The sequence below is a fragment of the Porites lutea genome, chromosome 7 (assembly GCF_958299795.1).
Source record: "Porites lutea chromosome 7, jaPorLute2.1, whole genome shotgun sequence".
Lineage (NCBI taxonomy): Eukaryota > Metazoa > Cnidaria > Anthozoa > Scleractinia > Poritidae > Porites > Porites lutea.
This window is the reverse complement of record NC_133207.1, coordinates 32,478,624-32,498,378: the sequence shown is the minus strand read 5'-3', so window position 1 is coordinate 32,498,378 and position 19,755 is coordinate 32,478,624. Positions and strand designations below refer to the sequence as shown.

Below are 19,755 nucleotides of genomic sequence, written 5' to 3'. Positions count from 1 at the left end.
ATCCAAGGTGACTTTGAGGCGCGAGCCCGTTTTACATGAAGTGGGGCATGCTTGTTTACGCATTCCAGGAATAGTTGTTTCCATGCAGCCCACATTAAATTAGGATCAGAATAATTTTCAATGTTACTCCAATCCTGTTGACATATATCGTTGCGAAAGTGATCAGAGTTAAAATTCTTAAATTTCCTATATCTCAGGGTAGTATGCTTATACGTTGTCGATTCTATAGAAACTTTACGAAAGGCGTAAACTAAACCGTGGTCGCTGATGCCTATATGTGAGACCCCTGAACAGACGACCCTATCTGGAGTATTTGTAAAAATTAGATCAATTAGAGTAGATGATTTGTCGGTAATTCTAGTATATTCGGTTATTAACTGATCAAGGCCGTAAACTTCAGCAATATTAGATAAGATATTTGTACTGTTGTCAAACTTAGGCGCGGCCATATTACAATTCAGATCTTCTAAGACGTAATATTCGATATTTTCAGAGTCTAGTTTTCCAATAAGTTCTTCAAATGGTTTAAAAAGATCAATAGAAGAATCAGGGGGTCTATACCAGGTCATAACGGCAAAAGGCCTTGATCTGGGTTTCTTGATTTCGACAGTTAGACTTTCTAAGTGTTCACATATTAGGTCAGAGCGAACAGAATAATTGATTTCGGAACGAATGAAAAAACAAACACCCCCTCCAGACCTACCGTTGGTAGAGCGATCGCTACGAATAGATTCATAGCCAGAAATATGAATTTCATTATCGCTTATTGTGTCATCCAATTTAGATTCGTTTATGGCTAAGATATCGATAGGTCTGTCGGAAAGCAAAATTCTTAGTTCGTCAATGTGTGCAGATAGACTATTAATATTTAGCGAGGCTAATTTAAAGCCTCGTTTAGACGGGAGAAGTTCATGAGAAACGATTAGATTTCCAAGGTCGCGATTACGCTCTGAATTAAACGAACTAACGGTCCTTCTTCCTTGTTCAGGTCCTTTGCCTGTCCGCCGAATTTCGCGCTTCCTGAAAAAAACAAAAAGAAGGCCTGATCGCAGGTTACGTCCAGACTCAATACGTCTCGTACAGTTCTGTTCTGATAGGATGAAGATTAGGTTTGATGTTTGATGCCTGAACGCAGGTTCCGTTCTTGTTCGGTCTCGTGATAATTCCAGGAAGTGCGATTTGTTGAATGAAGAGTATGAATGCAGATCGCATTAGACTCCACGAAGTTTTGTTACCAACATTAATCATAGCCAAGAAAGAACTAAAATAATACTTGAGTTGATAATTGGTAGTCTCCTCTACTACCTATGGTGCTAGAGAAAAAGTACTCGCTTATCAGTTTAACAAACTTAATATGACAAGACCCCCATGAATGTGACTCTTTAAATTTAATTGTTTCTTCAAGAATTACACGTTCACCAATTCGTAATTTTACAACAAGAGTTACAACCCCGTCTTTCAAATTTATAAACGACTCAGGCATGAACGTAGTGGCCTGGCGAGTAGAAACACTAAAGATTTGACTGATAATATTTTAACAAAAATGAATGTTTTTTACAAAGTCTGTGTCAAGCATACACTGACTCTACCCTATCCTTCCAAGAATTAAAAAAATAAAGGGTATCCCATGTAAGGCTAAAGACTAGTTATAACTCTTTATTTTCATTTGTCTTCATGGTCTGTTATCATAGCCTTAGCCAGGCTCTCAGATAGCGAGGTCATTATCATCACTGCAAAGTCTTGAAGATACTGTGACCTCGCCTTTACATGTAAGAACCAGAAAAAAAACAAGGACTTTAGCCCGGTTTCCATATGATCGCTACGATCGCTACGATCGCTGGAGAGTGGTTTCCATATGATCGCTATGATCGCTGAATTTTTTTTTTCTCAGTGATCGCAGCGATCATATGGAAACCGGGCTTTAGACTCAAAAAACGTTACAGGAAAAATGCCAATATAACTTAGACCTTATGGTGTTTTCTATTTAGGGTTGGACATGCATAAGCAGATTTCATTCATTGCTGTCTTCAACAAAGCCTTCCAATCTAGCTGACGTACAGTTTACTCGAAAAAACAGCGCATTCGACTTACGAGCCTTTCACATTGTGGCTCCCATTCATACTTTTCGTCATAAAACTTTCGCAGCCAGAGGGCTTCGTTTAGCCGGATTTGCCTTGGTTTCTCTCTCACACTTCTGATAGCTTTTCCCCACTCTTCAGCATCACAAGATTGCACCACAAACGACGACCCAAAGTTAACGCTTTTAATAGCTTGTCCGAACCCCGAATTATCACTTACCAAAATAGGTAGGCCTGCGGAAAGTGCTTCGAGAGCGGTGAGGCCAAACCCTTCCGTTCGTGACGGCATAATTGCCAGATCCACCTCACAAAAGAGTTGTTCCAGTTTCTCGCGACTCTTAACAAAGCCTCGCACAGTTAGCTGGGTGGGAGAAATGCCACAGTCAACCAAGTACTCTTTTACCTCCTCTTCGTTCCCCTTTGGTGCTCCGACAAATAAGAGATGGTAGCTTTTGTCTTTTAAGCTTGCTACAGCTTGAGCAGCTATATCGTATCCCTTTAATTCAAAAACATCCGAGTCACCACGACCAAACACTAAGATGCGGAACTTTTCCCTTTCCTCAATGGCTTGACTCAACTTTAAGAACTCTGGGAAAATTCCAGGTGTAACATTTAGCACGTCTTGATCTTTACCATACGGTCGCAGACTGGCAGAGATAGCTTCCGTAAGCTTTGGTCCAATAGCCACGACAATATCAGCTTCCTTACATAGGTCTATTTCAGCATCATGTTTTTCCTCACCTTCCGATACTGCTTTTTTTCTTTTCTTGAACATTGCAAGCTCTTCACTGGCAGTGTGTACAACGTGAACTCGTTTGCAGCTGTGTTGTTCCGCTATGACCTGATCTGGTGCTCCTACCTTTTGACCGTGGCCTACAACAACATCAATGTCAAAATCTTCAGAAGGACCAAATTCAGTCATGTCGTCTGATAAAGCAAGATGTACATTGTCGTCGTTAGCTTCCTGCTTCTCCTTTTCACTACAATTTGGAAGAAGAAGGGTTACTGCTACATCAGGCTGACGTGCCAGATGTTTTGCTAGTTCTCTGCTCAGAGTAGACAAACCGCCCTTTGCTGATCCCCATTCATCTGCTAATGAAGTTACCCTTAAAAGTCTCCGTGCAGAAGGAGTTGAAGTTCTGTCATTTGTGTTATGCTACAAAAAGGAAAGATGAACATAGGATAAAGATAGGATAAATTGAATGAAGAGAAAAAAGGAGTACCTAAGATTTCTATCACCATGTTCAATTGGCAAAAAATGTAATTTTAGTTGATGCTACGTCACCACCAGCTGAAAGCTCCCCCGCCTTCAGTTCGAGTTATTAACTCACCAAATTCAACGATTATTTCCAAGAAGTTTTTTTGGTACGATACTGCCAGCTAATCAATTTTCTCGTGCTCCTTTAAATAAATTCTGCGAGTCTGCCATACATGCAAGTCAAAAGAGTTTTTCTCAAAATTATTTCAAGTTTTAATGTTTTTGTATTTTGTAGATTAGCGAATATAAAATTCCGTGCGTTACTGAAATAGTTTCTTTTACGCGGTGATTCACGGCTATAACGGCAGAGTTTTACGTTTCATGAAAATCCTTGGTTAGGTCAAAAGCGATATGTTTGACTTGGTTCTCTAATGTCATGGTATCTAGACAAAGTCCTCTTCGATTTCATCAAGTTGACTTTACGATTTTCTATGGGATTCAGACATTTAATTCAAGAATATTTATGTTGATCTGTTCTTCTTCTTCCGCTAAGGGTGGCCAATATTTTTACCCACGCAGGTATTGCTTAAAGTTGTGCGCAAAGAAATATCTTCATACCAAAAGTTAAACACTGTCATACTGGGAAAATAATCAAGATTTCATTCCCAGCCAACCTTCTTAAACATATACTTTTGAGACTTCAAAGGGGGTCAGAATGATTTCAGGAACATGGAGAGTACAGCTCATTTTTTAATCTAATCGCAAAGGAAAGGGGGAGCATTTGCACATTCCGTAAAAGGACACCATGTTTCTGTTGTGTAGCAACAATTTTCTTATACAAACAATTATTCAACCCTCTTATTCAACCCTCTTCGATGTTTCAAAACGTATACATTTAACCACGTTGGCCAGAGCAGAAGTATGATTCTTCCCACAATTAGGAGACATAACCACGTGCCTACAACAACTTTATATCATCTGAATTGAATTTTAAATTCCAGAAAAAAAGTACAGTCAACTTACCGTAATGTCTAGTTACACCATCTTAGAGAAGAAAATTAAAGTAATACTTTCGACCTAAATAAGAATTTATTTTAAGCAAACATAAAACTTTGCTTTGGGCAGCGATGAATCGCGCAGATAAAAAAATAACAAACAAACAAACAAAAAACAAGTGGACGCATGATTTCTATCCAATTTATGCAGAGAAAGTCAATTTCCATAACCGAAGATTTAAATTAAATAAATAAACGGAAGGCAAGAAAATGAAAACGCAAACTATGCTTTTATGAGGAATAAAAAGACTCTTGACTCGCAGACTCGCAAAATAGCCAACCACTTTTTTCAAGTGATGCTCCTCTTAGATTTGCTGTAGTAGTGTATAACAGGATCACACATCATCACACCATTTGCGACATAAAGATCAACCTGAAATTTATGAACCTTGAAATAAAAAGCTAGCTTATACTTTAACTTAGAGGTCAAGGATAACTGTCAAGGAAAAAAATCACTTTTCCCCAGTTCACACTAAAAATGAAGCTCGTAGCATTGTCACTCTGCCTCGTTATCGTGCTGTGAGATCGCACGAGATCGCAAGCGCATGCGCCAACCCAGTGCTTGGTCGAAACCAATCTCGACCCCGGTGCTTACGCTTCTGACTCCTTGCGTAAGCTCTGGGAAACTCTCCGCCGGCGTAGCCAAAATCTGGCTAGTTGGGCTTCACAGCGCATGCTTTTTAATCCAACCAAAACTTTTTGCTTCCTCTATGTCTACTTCGCTGCGAAGTTTCGTGTTTCTTCGGAATTAGAACTGAAGAAATGGAGCCTTGAAGAATTTTCAGGTACCCAAGGCTCTTGTGGTAGCTGCTGAGAAAATACCGTTAAACGTTCACAATTTTGAGACTTGAAATTTGTATATGCTCGACAGTTGATTAAATATTTGCGTGGACTACATACTTCACGAGGCGGTAAGTCAAACCCGAATGACTTGTTAAGATATACGTATGGTAATTCCATTAAAACTTTTGAAAATATGAATTTTGCGTCCTTTTATTTACGTTTGTTCATGAATATTAAACGCTTCAGTAAAGCTACTTTGAAAGGCGATATCGTGGGAAACAGAAGACAACTATAAATATCTAGTCGCATTGTACACTCATCACTTCAGAGAACGATTCACTTTTTGTTTACTTCTATCTTGCAAGTCTGTTTTTTCGGGCAATTTACGACATGAAGCTTAAGTTTTTATTCATACTCGGCTACTTCCTGTCAATACGATAACGTGGAGGTCGAAGTAAAATCAGTATTGTGTCATGCTTCTTAAATTATAGCTGGCAAAGATGTCGATGTATTTTTATTTTATTTGAAAATTGGGGAATCCACTTATTCTGCCTAGTAATTAGTCATGCAAATGTTGTTTTGGAATCGCTGATCAATCAAGAATCGACCGGGCGTGTTTACCGTTCAACAACCCGCTCACACGCAAGACACGCCGCACGTTCACCCGCTGTCGTGCAAACTTGAATGGATCAATCAGAAACACCTTAACTGTTTTTTGCTGAAACCAGTCAGAGACAATCTTGTTCAAGGGTTCCCCAGAGCTCTTCCTCTGTAGCCGTCATGCGCAGAAGAGCTCTAGGGTCGAGATTGGGTCGAAACACGTTTTTGATCTAAGGACAAAAACCTAACGAGGTCAGGGGTAAGGAAAAATCGTCTAAGGCGGATTCCAGCACTGATGATGTGTGTAAACTTCACAAAAAGGCGGGAAAAGGCCCGCAGCAGCTCAAGCACGAAGGACAAACGCGAACGAAGGAAGTTCTGCTGTTATCTTAAACGCGTCAGCTCTTGGTTCTCAAGGGTTCATTTGAAGGCCTAAGGGATTCAATGAACGCGGGCTTTGCCGGTTTGGGATGTTTGATTGCATCACATTCTGGCGACAATGGCGACGAAGACTCGGGTGATGATTGTGATTCGAGCGTGTCTAAGGACTTCGATGAATCACTTGTCGAGGACGAGCCACCCGCTAAGAAAAAGAAACCGAATGAATCGGTAAAGAACAGCAATCCCCTGATTGCTAAGCTCACAAACACCCTGCAGCTCACCGAGCAAGTGGGGCCCGCCATCGACGGGAAGCTTGCGTCACTTGCGGGTAAAATCATGAGAGAGAACGCTAATGAAGAGAAAATAACAGAATTAAAGAAGCAACGCGAAACCCCCAAGAATTGTACCATCTTGTCAGAGACAATGGTCAATCAAGGTGTGTGGAACAACTTAGATGAGTCAGCTAGGTATACCGACTTAAAGTTCCGAAAGGTGCAGAAAAGCCTAATTAAAGGGATAATAGTAGTCGTGTCAGAGGTGAGTGAGCTAATGGGCAACTCAGGACTTCAGAAAGAAGATACTGTAAGTGCCCTTTTGGATGGGGTAGTTTTTCAGGCAAATGCCAACCGGGAGTTAAATTATCGATGGAGAAAGCCGATGAGACCTCAGCTCAATACAAATTACAGACACCTTTGCAGCCCGTCAAATCCAGTCACAGCCGAGCTGTTTAAGGATTATCTCCCTAAGGCTGTTAAGGACATATCAGACACAAACTGCCTAAGCTCCAAGCTTACCAAAGATGGCAGGTCTAATAGCGTTTCAAAAAGTAGCCAACGACACACCACATTTACTCTTTCCATGCCAAAAGGTGGCTCTCACAAACAACAATCAGTCAAGAAACGTCCAGAGCCCCCTATCCACTTCAGACGGAAACAGGAGGGGAAGAAGAAGAGCGATTAAGCTCGAACCTTATGCAGGTTAGTCATGAAACACAAAAAATTGCTGGTAGGCTAAGGCATTTTGTATCAGCATGGATAAGTATTACAGCAGACCAAAATATACTGAACATTATGAAGCACTGCCCTTTAGAGATTGGCAATCCAACTCAATCGAGGCTTCGGCCTGAAATTCATTTTGATCCCACTGAGAGAGAAAGAATTACTTCAGAAATTGCTCGCCTGCTTGAATTGGGCGTTATTGAGCCTGCTGTACACAATCCAGATGAATACATTTCCACTATTTTTGTTAGGAAAAAGAAAAGCGGCCAATACCGCATATTGACAAACACCATTTCAAAATGGATACCCTTTGGTCGGCTGTGCGACTCAAGACTCGAAATATCGCCAATATCTTACAGATTTTACTGGCAGGGTCGTCTCTACCAATACACATGTATACCAAATGGGCTTTCACCAGCCCCTAGGCGTTTTAATAAGGTATTGACACCAGTTTACTCCACTTTGAGACAGAAAGGTCACCTAAATGTTGGTTACATAGACGATTCCTACCTTCAAGGTAAAGACACCAATGAATGCCTGCTAAATATCTCTGATACACAAACATTGTTTACACGTTTGGGGTTTGTGATAAATGCAGAAATCATCCGTCATTCTAGACCAGCGAATTACATTTTTAGTCTTTGTCCTTGCTGTGTCAATGACAATTAACCTCACTGATGAGAAAAAAGCTAAAGTGAAAGCCATTTGCCAAGCAATGCAACATAAACATGAAACTACTATCACGGAGCTGGCCCAATTAATTGGCACACTGGTCTCTAACTTGCTCGAAGTGCAGTTTGGGAGACTTCATCACAGAAACCTAGAAATGGAGAAGAACTTAGCCCTCAGGGAACACAAGGGCAATTATTAGGCTTTCATATCCCTGTCCCCAAGCGCCAGAGAAGAACTCGCTTGGTGGATTGAAAATGTGGACACGGCCTTTAATCCGATATCACACGGAAATCCTGTCATAGAAGTTAGAACTGATACTTCAAAAAAAGGCTGGGGTATGTATCTTGTCAGTGACACCGCCCAAGGCCTCTGGTCTAGTGCAGAAAGCCAACTGCACATCAACACGTTAGAGTTGAAGGTGATCTTCTTCGCTTTGCAAGCCTTTGGTGAAAGGCTAAAAAATAAGCATGTCAAAGTTCTCTGTGACAACTCAACAGCTGTAACCTACATTAATGATATGGGTGGCAAGAAATCCCCAACATGCGTTCAAATTGCTTTTGCCACAGGGGATTTGTGTGTAAATAATAATAACTGGTTAACAGCAACTAACACAGCTGGAGTATAAAATATTGAGGCTGACAAAGAGTCACAGTCATTTAATGACTGAACTGAGTGGACCCCAAAAAGAGGCATCTGTACACAAATTACTACCATTTGGGGCAAACCAGAAATTGACCTATTTGCCACTAGACTTAATGCACAGCTCCCTTGGTTTGTCTCGAGGAAACCTGACCCTGCCTCATGTTTTGTGGATGCATTTACTATTAGTTGGGCTTCATTGTATTTTTAATGCTTTTCGACCTTTTTGTCAAATTCACAGACGTTTGCAGAAGATTATAGAGGAACAAGTACCTCAGGGCATCATGATTTACCACTGTGGCCCACTCAAGTCTGGTGGCCACAACTTTTGAAAATGATAATTGCAATCCCACTTGTGTTGCTAAAGTAGCAAAATCTACTTTTACTGTCACATTCTCCCTACTCTCTACACCCCTTAAGAAAGAAACTGACTATGGTGGCATGTCTCCTGTCTGGCGATCTATCCAGGATAGAGGAATTTCAGAGGCAGCTGCCAGACTCATCATGGCTTCCCGGCAGAATGGGTCAAATAAACAGAACAGTGCCTGCATCACAAAATGGCAAAACTTTTGTAATCAGAGGCAAGTCAATCACGTTCAACCATCTCGAGTGCCTGTCCTTGACTTTCTTACAACACTATACCATCAAGGCCTCACATACATTGCCATTAACACTGCCAGAAGTGCATTGTCCAGTTATATTACATTAGAGGATGGGACATGTGTAGAAAAACACCCATTAGTGTCCAGGCTGATGAAAGACATTTTCCAGGAAAAACCTCCAAGACCTAAGGACCCCTGAAATTTGGGATGTGTCTATTAGATCACATGGTTTTTTCGAATAATTGTTACACTTTTCAGCAGAGTACGGGTCACGAACCCACTTGTTAAACTTAAAGCACTTGATGATAAAACTCTGTGTGTCTAAGAGGGTAAGAAAACCAGTTGTTTGTTAGCTATAAAAGACCTTTCGAAAAGGTTAGTAGAGATAGTATAAGCCGTTGGGTGAAGTAATAGACACTTCAAGATTTAAACCACACAGCACTCGGGTTGCCAGTACATCTGCAGCCAACAGTGCCTCAGTAAGCCTTGATGATATCTTGCACACAGCTGGCTGGTCCTCAGACTCGACATTTTGCTAAGTATTATAACAAGCCCATCGTTGAAGAGAACATGTTTGCTGAAAGAGTACTCAGCACTGTAAGCAACACACTGGCGTGAATTAAAACCTTCTTTGACTATGCTTAATGCTCATGTTGCTTCAAAATCTCATATGATCTCACAGCACAATAACGAGGTAGAATGGTAAAATTAAATGAGACTTGCCTGTAAGTTGAAGTTTGATTGAGATTCTACTTAGTTATAGAGTGCTGGGAAATTAAATGCCCTTCTACCCACCCTTGGTTTAGTGGGTGCCTGCTGTCACTCACATTAAAAGACGGAGCTGGTACATGCGCTTGCGATCTCATGTAACCTCCAAGCACTTTATAACTCAGGAAGAATCTCAATCAAACTTCAACTTACAGGCAAGTCTCCTTTAATTTTACTATTAAGCACGACCTAGAGAATGAAAAAAGCAATGTTGGCAAACTCCAATTATTCTCTCAGGTCTTTGTAGATATTGATTGTCTCTAACACAACCAATATATAAATGTTTCAAAAGATAAACAGTAAAATTTTACCTTAGTGAAATCAGGGGCACCCAGTTACTTTTCTCTCTAAAATAACTGTTTGAAGGGGTAATGCACCTATCAATGTAAAGCCGGCGGGGGGGGGGGGGGGGGGGGGCAGGGCATGGGGTGGGGATTTGATTGTCTTTGTTGTCCCTGGGGTAGGGCATTTGACTGATCTTGTTGTCCCGGGGGAGGGGATATTTGAATCTTTCTTCGCCCGACGTGGAGATATTTGACTGCCGAACCGAACGAAAAAGACTGAGACCGAACATATGTTTCCCGCTTCCACGCTTCACGCATGCGCCATACGGTTTGAAAAGATCAGGAAAAAATGGAGGCAATTGAGAACAAGCGAAGGCTGAGTGGATTTCACTGTTTTGCCTTCAAATTTCGTTTGTTTTAGCGTGTTTTTGACCAATTGAACCTCTTAATATACTGTGGTATCAAAGAAAACGGAAGTAAAGAGAAACCAAGTCGATTTTTGCAAGTACAATTGATTAGTGTATGGATCATTCGCTACAATCACTGTTAACTTATAAAACTGACTTTCTTTGTACCCTTTACTAAGAACGGTATATTTAGACTTACAAAATGTGGACTTTCTCCGAAAGGTTTATGTATTCTACGCAGTGTAACACGGATTATGGTTAAAACGGATAATTGCAGCCGTAACAGGAACATGTATCTTTGGTGATGCAGCAACGTTTATAAAAGATTGCAGATTTTTTTTTGGAGATATTTTTATTGTGCCTTACTTAGGTTCTGCCTTGGGATTGGCAGCAATGTGCAGCCTGGGGTGGGGAAATTTGGTTGCATTTGACTGGAATGATTTGCCCGTGGGCAGGGAATTTGATCGCAAATTTTTGAAAAAAGTCAAATCCCCACCCTATGCCCTGCCTACCCCCCCGCCGGCATTACATTGATAGGTGCATAAATATTGCCTAAAAAATTCTAAAGCTCGAGAAAAGCTAAAATTTTCTGGATAAACATTCTCTTCATCTACGATAATCAGGGTTTTTGTACTAACTTACCTACAATTTTCGGAGGTGGTGCTTAAATTCACACTTTAGGACCAAGATATTGCATTTATTGTTCAAAAAGGTCCGCTGAAAATGTCCTGTAGAATCCTCTGAAGAAAACACAGCTACTCCATATCCTCAAACTTTCGTCCGTAGGTTTCAGGGTAGTGAAAACTTTGAATGAGAGAAAAAAGCCTAAAACTTTCAAGGGGACTAAAGTTCCGCTAAGACATCCAAACAGATGAGTAGCTTTTAGGGCAGCTTCAAATTAACCAATCAGACTTACAATACGCAAATTTGGAAACATACAGTTGTTGGATGCCCCTGATAAATTTACTAATCGCCCAGAGTCTCCCAGGAATGTTTTACTCTCCTTTATTTTTTATTTGTGGTAATGTGCTATAATGAATTTTAAAATGCCATGGACAAAACAGAAAACAGTAGGCTCGCATATGCACATGAGGTTTCTCTTAAGGCTGTCATGCTCAAAACATACCAAAAATAATGGATTCTTGAGACAAATGAATAAACAAGTCTCCCATTCCCCTGACACCAATAAATGGTTCCAGAATATATCCATACTCAGTTCATGGAGGGTAACTGGAAATACGCAGCAGGGGTGAAAGGTCTTTAAGAAGCCAAAAAGGTTTAAAGGATTGTTATGAACTTAACTGGAATCTCCTGAGGGTGGGGGACTTCAAACCAATAAACCCTCCACAGGGGTAGTATAGATGTTTTCTGGAGCAAAACAATGAGTGAAACCTTGAGCTTGTAATAAGGTGATGATTGACATTCAGCATTCTCAATCCTGACTTCATCATCAGTTTCAAATCCACTTGATTGCAATACTACCCACGCAGCCTCAAAGTTGTGTCTCTCAAGAACGTTTTTGATTTCCTTTGTGCCAGGTCTCATAGCACTGTCATTCTCTAAGCATGCTACCACCAGTTTTTTCAAGAAATGTTCCCCCATCTCGGTGATGTCTGTTTTGCGTCGGACATGTTCGCTGATCATCTCACCATCTTAAAGGAATCAAAATTTTCATCAGATTTTTTAAATAACAACTTAAAACAGATTTATGTATCAAAATAATAGATTAAAAAAATTAAATGATTTACAAATCCATTTATCCACTTTGCCACTTAGATCTTCAACCAAATAAATAGAGAGTCCACTATCTTACTAGAAATATGTATCTCACATTACCCTCGCAAAACTCACTTTTTATGGTGCCACTCATGTTAAGCCGTGTTGGGCGGGGTTAGGAACTGGACGGGTGACCTGTCATGAATATCCTGCATTCTTTGCTTTTTTTTATATATATATATGAGTTAAACTGCAGTGGCCATGGGGCAACATATCATTGTAGCAGGGATTTGCAGGTAACCAGGAAAGGAACTTCACAATCAGACTGTTGCAACATTGTTCTGCAAAAAGGGACGTGCTTTGATTGGCAGTTTGTTCAGAGCAACTTACAAGTCCAAATTACAAATTTATTTTGCTCAACACTACAACGGCTAGTAAAGGTATCTCTTACCTTTATCTCAAAGAGAATAATGGGTGTTAAGAAAGATTTCCTTGATCAATGATTTTTCAGAATGAACATCAAAATCAATAAATGTATGTAAGTTCTAAGTTGAGACTTCCCCAAATCAAACTGTCTCTAACATTGTAACCAAGTTCTGTGAATTAGCAGAGAATTTCTCAGAAAAAAGAACATGCAGTCACCATTGCTCCTTTCCCTCCCTCCCTAGGGATCTGTACTGGGTAGATAGTACTGCTGGTAGTGATACATGGATATGCACTTAACTGCATAATTGAAGATTATTGTAACTATACAGCAAAGCACATACTCAGACTCTTATTCAGCAAAAAGATCGAAAAGAAATGACTGCAAAGAATGATTTGCATGCATCACAGTGCATTGGTAATAAAACTCAAATCTTTCCCCTGCTCTCTGTCAGGATTAATGAACTTGTTCTCTTTGATTATGTGGTTCTCTGGTAGCTGTGCAACCATCGAGTCATGAATGCACTTGGGAGGTTTGCTAAGCACTCAAGAAGCTAGAGTTGCTCTAGGGTACGCCTCAAGCAACTGTGCTTCTTTTGTGCAAATAGCAACCCCCTTGTGTACATCAGTAACACGATTGTTTTATGATTATCATGTTTACCATTTCTTAAATGAGTCAGGCAGCCTTTTTGAACGCAAGTTATGGACTGCCGCCTGGTTAGCTCAATGGGATAAATGCTGGTCTGCTGAGCGGGAGGCTGTGGGTTCAAACCCCAGGCAGACCAACACTCAGGGTCTTAAATTAACTGAGGAGAAAGTGCTACCTTTGTAATAACATCTGCAAACGGTTTGACTTTTCAGTCTTCTCGGATAAGGATGATAAACCGTAGGCCCTGTCTCACAAGCCCTTGCACATCTAATAAAAAATCTGTGGGACATTGAAAAACCCACACACTCTTTGTAAAGAGTAGGGCACGTAGTGCCCGGTGTAGTGGTCTATCTCACTTTCACACTCATGTATGGGGGCATCATTACTTGCAAACTGTACCTTAAGCAGTCTGGCAAAGTCCCCCAACCAGTGTTGTAAATTATCCCTGAAAAGCCTTGAGGGGAGTGGATAATATGATATTTACTTCACTTACTTACTTTACTAATAAAGAATAGGGTGCTTAAGCAACAACGACGGCGACGGATATGGAAACGTCACTTCAAGAGTGAATTCACGTGCCTCAAACTTTATTGTGCTTATTCCACCTTGTTTAATTGGAGTTGAATTCTAAAGGACTGTATCAAAGTTCAGGAAAAGAATATAGCATGAAATGAATGTGAAATTATGGGCACTTTCATGTCGTAGTCGTGCAAAGATGGCTAAGAAATGTGTGGTTCCAGAAAATATCCATACCCCAACCACGGAGGGAATTGGAAATTCCGAGGGAATGGTGGGGAGGGTGGTCAGAGGCCCAGGAAATTCCAGAGGGGAGGGGGGTTGGACAATAAAAATCACTTTCCAAGGGGTTAATTTCGAACTGTGTATGAAAATTGCTACTTACTGCTCTGGTAGATCATTTTTGAAGACAGAAATAAGTTAAACTATATCATTAATTTTATGATTGTTTTTTCATCTTAACCAGGTTTTCTATCTTCCAAAAGCGTTATGTATGCGAATCCAAAGAAGTTAGGCCTCTGTTAGGCTAACAAAAACTTGTCGCGTGTGTAATATTGACTGCCATTATGCGTTACCAGTCTCTGTAGAGACAAAAACGCGTAACAGGTGTGGTTACACAAGCTCACTCTTCCCTAGCTATGTTTCCTCAATCTCTGCGTCACGTCAGTCGATCAAAAAACAGTACAACATGGAATGCTTAACCTTCCCTGAAATGTGTGGCACACCCTCTTTAATCGATTAAATGATGCCCTCGAATAAACGCCACCCTCGATCAACGGCTGCAGATGGAAGCAAAATTACCAATAAACACCGCCCTCAAATAAACGCCGCACCTAATCAAAAGAATGTGGTGTCTACTCGAGAATAATAAGAAAAACCTCGGTACAATTTGCACCATCCAGACATTTGCGATTCTATCTCAGCGAAATAAGGGAGACATTGCCTAATTTCATACCATGCGGGGGCCTGGCACTACCGGATTTTCCCAAACTTTTTAAAAAGTCCAGTTTCCAAAAGGGCGGATAGTCAGAGTAAAAACTCGAACAAAAGCATTCTTTTTCGAAGAAAAATTGATCAATGGAAAGGGTGCAATATTTCTGCCATGCCCTGAAGCTAAACCTCTGGAGCCGATACTCAGCAAGTGCAAGCAACAGTTCGATGAACAGGTCACTCGAACCAAAGATGGTCATAATTTTTCTGCAGCAAAGGAGTCTCTGTTTAATTCTACCCGCATCTATAAAGTAGAGAAGCACTACAGGCAAGTACAAAGATGTGATTGTGTATGTACCGATCGTAACCTAAGTATGCCTGATCAAAACTTAAAAGGGCAGTACAGAAGGGCTCATTACCTGGATTATTTATGTCGTGGAAAAGAGTAATGTCCGTGAAAGGTACTGAGTGTGGTGAACTTTGTGGCATTGTGTATGTTAAAACTAGCTATCTTATATCACATGCAGGGAGAATAAGGGACTACCGGTAGTCTATGCTCAGTGCATGTTAGCCAAAAGGTAGGTGTACGTGACATTCTTGATTGTGATCACAAGGTGACTGCCCAAATTGTAAACATGGTCTTAGTAAGTTCCAAAAAGATGCAGCTCAAAAAATGAGCCTTCTAAGCCATTGCCATTTTATCAATGAATTTATACATGTCCTGAGTAGTGTCTAAATTAAAAGAATTACAATGTAACTGGAAGGTACAGAATCACACACAAAGGCCTTACAAAGAAACTATACACAATTTATCCCCCTAAGAAAAATTGTGTATATTATAACATTGCTTAATGCATGAGGTCTGGTCACAGGAACTGTAGTGTTACTGGACGAGAAATGCCTCCCAAGTGAGACTGAAGTATACTTGCTTTTATCTATGTTCAGTGACAATTGCTTCCTGTCTGATCTTTAGGATTTCTACTGAGACCGTACGCAGCGACGGGGAGAAAATCTAATGTTAGCCTTGCCGAGCTAATAAGATGTTGCCTTTCACTCAGGGTCACTCTCGCGTGTTTTGCTTTTTGTAGTCTTTATTTAACGGTTTGTAAAAACAGGTACACCCACTCCCTTATCTTTCCCAATATTCGGTCCGATCCAGCACCGTAAAAAAGCTAAACTCGACGGTTTTTTGTTCAAATTTTTGGTCGAACAGTTCGGGAATCCTTCCAAATGAATACTTTCAAGTAGCGAAAGTCTCCGATTAGATCCTTCTTTTCTCGAATTTTTTGGTTGAAGTTCTTTAAAGCAGTAAAACAACCATTCTTTGCTGTACAATATTAACTTTCTGGAGTAATCTGGCCCTTAATATCGTTTCAACTGCATGCAATGACCTTTTCTTTACCTGGGAAAGTCTGGGAAAATCCGGTAGTGCCAGGCTCCTACACGGTATGAAATTAGGCAATTGGAACCTTTACATCGTACAATATTTACAAACGATTTACAATGACTGTTGTCAGTGATTTAGAAAAAGTGATTTCGAAATAAATGCCGCCCTTGAATTAGCGCTGCATTGGAGACACTAAAAATATAGTAAATGCCACAGCATTTAATGGAATAAATACAGTATACGATGTAATGATTTTAGAATCTAGAGTTTTTATTCTCCTTTTTGTTTTCTTTAAATTTTGTGGTTGAAAGTTTGACAGGTTCACGATTGTATTCACGCTGAAATGGCATTAATTCCATCAACATTACAGCCAAAGAGACAGTTAGCCTCCGTTTGGAAAAAAGAATCGTGAGCTTGCACATCAAGGTAAACTGACAGATACAAAAGCAGTATGTTTTAGTTTAGGTTGCTTTGTAGGTAGTTTACTGTGTTTTAATTCTAGACCCCTCCATAATATTACATGAAAACCATTGCGTAACCACAAACAGCGTCGTTCTTTACTTTGATGATCTTTTTTTGTGAAAATAAACTTTTCTAGAGGGGTTCATGGGGGGTCTTTGTCTTTGGGGAAATTCCGGAGGCTGGGGGGTTATCAGTTCCTTACAAATATAGAAAATCCAGGGAAGTTGGGGGGGGGGGGGGGTCCTAAGTGAAATTCTCTCCATGGTGGGGTATGAATATTTTCTGGAACTACATAATCTACATAAAAACATGATGCATGTGCAAAGCTGTTGTTTTGCTAATACAAACCCATTGCTCTTTTGCCTTTCTTGTTGCTGTCTCCATTGTCATTGCTTAAGTTCCCTAATGCTCACATCAAAACATACCTTTGGTGATTGGAGTTAACGGCCACACTCTTGGTTCATGTCCAATAATCATAGCCATAACCACTGCACCAAAAGAAAATATATCAACTTTTGGACCATACTTTGCATTTCTTACCACCTCAAACTGCTTCATAACAGGGTATGTTTCAGGAGCTGTATATAGTGGTGTTCCTGGAACATTGGTGGCATACATTTCACAGCCTGCTTCAAATATTTTGGCCATCCCAAAATCTGCAATCTTGGCATTACCATGCTCTGTTAACAATATATTTTTTGTCGCTATGTCACGATGCACAACAGGACGCTCCAAGCCATGCATGTAATCAAGACCGTTGATTACATCTAAAGCGATACAAGTCAGTTTCATTTCAGGGATTTTTGGTGTGGTTGTGGACTCTCTAATGTACTTTTCCAGGTCACAGTGAAGCAGTTCAGTGATTATTATGGGTGAGAGTCCTTTAGGAAATAAAACAGTGTGTAGTTTTACTACATTAGGGTGATCGAGAAGCTTTAGAACATTCCATTCTCGCCGAAATTCCTCCATATAGTATTCTTGCAGGAAGGAGCTATTTTGGAAGAATACAGAGTGAAACCTTTTCGCTGCAACGTCGCGTCCCTTCCACACAGCTTTATAGACTTTGCCATAAGACCCTTTGCCTATCTCCTTTTTCAACACCAATTCTTTGACATGAGATTCCAGAGATTCTTCCTCTGCTCCTACACAACTCATTTCGAAGATTTGAAGCTTTGCTCCCCGGCTACAATTCCTCATAAGCCTTCTCGATTGGACAGCATTGTTGCCAGACTACGAAGCTGAAGACTTCTTCCGGGAAATGATAGCTAAATGTGATTGGAAGATGGTTTGATCCTTTTTTCTCAGTTCCGTTTTCTCATGTTTTGCTCCTCGCTTCACATTGATCATCAGCTTTCGGAAACAACCAAAACCCCTTTTGATCCATTTGCATTATGGGTACCTTTACGTGACGAAATATGTGGTTTCCGGTCAAGGTCAATGTTCGCAGGGGTTACTAGCCGACATTTCGGCACAGTAAGAAAAATTTGTCTTGTACGATGTAACTGAACAGGTTGACAATCAGACTATTGAACATTTTGTGTGGTCATCTGCATCGTAAACTTTCCTCTCCTTTGGCGACATTTCGAATGGTTATTCCCGCCCAGGAAAAAAATTCGTTGGTCCGTTTAATCAGTTCCAGATAAAAAATTCATTATTATTTCGTTCGGAAAATCTACCTTCTGGACAATGAGGAAATACTTATTCCATCATTTCCAGGAAAAAGGATAAAAAAGGGCACATCATTGCGTCATTCCGCTGAAAAGTTACGGGTACGTTATTCTAGCTTATTCCATAATATTTATTCCTCTTTAGCTCCGGTTGTAAACACAGAACTGAAAAAAAAAACGTATGTTCCCAGTCAACTTTCTCAAAGTCTAAGAGGGACACTCTTGACACTACACGTCCGTCTAGCTAGGAGCATCCTCGGAGACCCAGGGGCAGCTAGTTGGGACGATAGAATGTTTGTGGTGAAAGTTTTCTGTAAGATCGATCTTACAGTAAACTTTCACCACAAACATTCTATCGTCCCGACTAACTGCCCCTGGGTCTCCGAGGATGGTCTAGGAGTAGTCTGTGTGAAAGGCTTTCAAACGGGAAAAGGAGGAGAGGGGGGGGGGGGGGGGGGGTGTAAAATGGCGGAAGAGGATACGGTGAAGGTGCCCTTCACGTGTCGCGTGCCCAATTTCCCTTCTGAAAATGTAACATTTTTCGACCACTCCCATTTCCACCTCCGAATTATGAAGCCGTCTGGTCTTCCCTGAGCATCAGCTGGTGGAACCTCGATTTAACGAACCTTTATATAACGAAGTCTGCGGTATAACGAACAATTTTCTTTACCTCGGTAGTGATAATAAAATGTATGAAAAAGAACCTCGATATAACAAAACCTCATTATAGCGAACAAATTTTGTCAGTCACAGTCTCTTGGCCCTTCGTTTTATCGAGGTTCCACTGTAATTGTTTCTGCTGAATTTTTAATTCTATCAAGAGAGGATTTGTGGTAAGAACGCGTGACGAACCCCTAAGAACGTCTGCTTGAGAGGCTAGATTTGTGGGAGCCCGAGCCCGGTTAATTACGCTTCTTTGATCAGGCACCGCCTATGGAAAGGACCACAAGGACACACTCCCTCAAACACGCACACATCATGCACACACACTTTTCGGTGCGAGAGAAGTACGTTCTTTTATTAGACAAGTTTTCTGATACTATGAGATGGTAATCCTAGTATGAGAGTTGCCAGATCCTCAGAAACTAATGATCAAATTGTCACTAGCAACTGCTGGTCAAAATTTGGCATAAGTAAAGTAGCAGAAGCTAGCTCGTTCCTTGAAGGTTTTGCCTTTTTAGGTACAACAACAAACAAGAACAACTTTTATTTTTAACACAGTTACAGGGATGTCATCAGTAGTCGATAGCCGGCTTTTTCAGTAAGCTACTGTAGTAAAATCAACCGATCACACAAAGTTTCTAACTAAGTCAGTCATTACGAACATAGAAGAATTTAAGGGATAAATGACCTGTTACTTTTCGCAATACTTGGGGCCGCTGCTTAAAACTTTAATGACAGCCCTGGGTTAAAATAAAACACATAAAAGCTAATACAGCTTATGGGGCCGTGTACATATTAATTAAAAACATGCAGTACATAGTTGTAATTAAGAATCTATACCTAAAAAGATAACATTACTAAACTACTTGTAATATCA

General features: G+C 40.5%; 4 protein-coding genes across 4 annotated transcripts in view; 1 reads left to right on the top strand and 3 right to left on the bottom strand.

Annotated features, from left to right (window-relative positions):
- LOC140944804 (uncharacterized) overlaps positions 1–1,212 on the bottom strand; it is a 2,077-nt gene extending 865 nt beyond the window's left edge. The window contains exons 1-2 of the mRNA XM_073393908.1: positions 1,073–1,212; positions 1–1,020 (exon numbers count right to left, since the gene is read on the bottom strand). The exon at positions 1–1,020 is cut by the window's left edge and continues 566 nt beyond it. Of these exons, the coding sequence (XP_073250009.1) occupies positions 1–1,020; positions 1,073–1,212 (1,160 nt within the window). The remainder of the gene's footprint in view (positions 1,021–1,072) is intronic.
- A 709-nt stretch (positions 1,213–1,921) lies between these two features.
- Positions 1,922–4,023, bottom strand: LOC140944803 (D-inositol 3-phosphate glycosyltransferase-like). Its single transcript, XM_073393906.1, has 2 exons — positions 3,967–4,023; positions 1,922–3,234 (listed from the first exon to the last, which is right to left on the bottom strand). The coding sequence occupies exons 1-2, from the start codon at positions 4,021–4,023 to the stop codon at positions 2,062–2,064; spliced, it is 1,230 nt and encodes a 409-aa protein (XP_073250007.1). The 3' UTR covers positions 1,922–2,061.
- Positions 4,024–7,165: 3,142 nt separating this feature from the next.
- On the top strand, positions 7,166–9,205 carry LOC140944802 (uncharacterized). The gene is made up of 3 exons (XM_073393905.1): positions 7,166–7,674; positions 7,988–8,342; positions 8,825–9,205. The coding sequence occupies exons 1-3, from the start codon at positions 7,166–7,168 to the stop codon at positions 9,203–9,205; spliced, it is 1,245 nt and encodes a 414-aa protein (XP_073250006.1).
- A 2,538-nt stretch (positions 9,206–11,743) lies between these two features.
- Positions 11,744–17,802, bottom strand: LOC140944801 (probable serine/threonine-protein kinase DDB_G0272254). Its single transcript, XM_073393904.1, has 2 exons — positions 16,974–17,802; positions 11,744–12,117 (listed from the first exon to the last, which is right to left on the bottom strand). The coding sequence occupies exons 1-2, from the start codon at positions 17,743–17,745 to the stop codon at positions 11,744–11,746; spliced, it is 1,146 nt and encodes a 381-aa protein (XP_073250005.1). The 5' UTR covers positions 17,746–17,802.
- Positions 17,803–19,755: the final 1,953 nt, after the last annotated feature.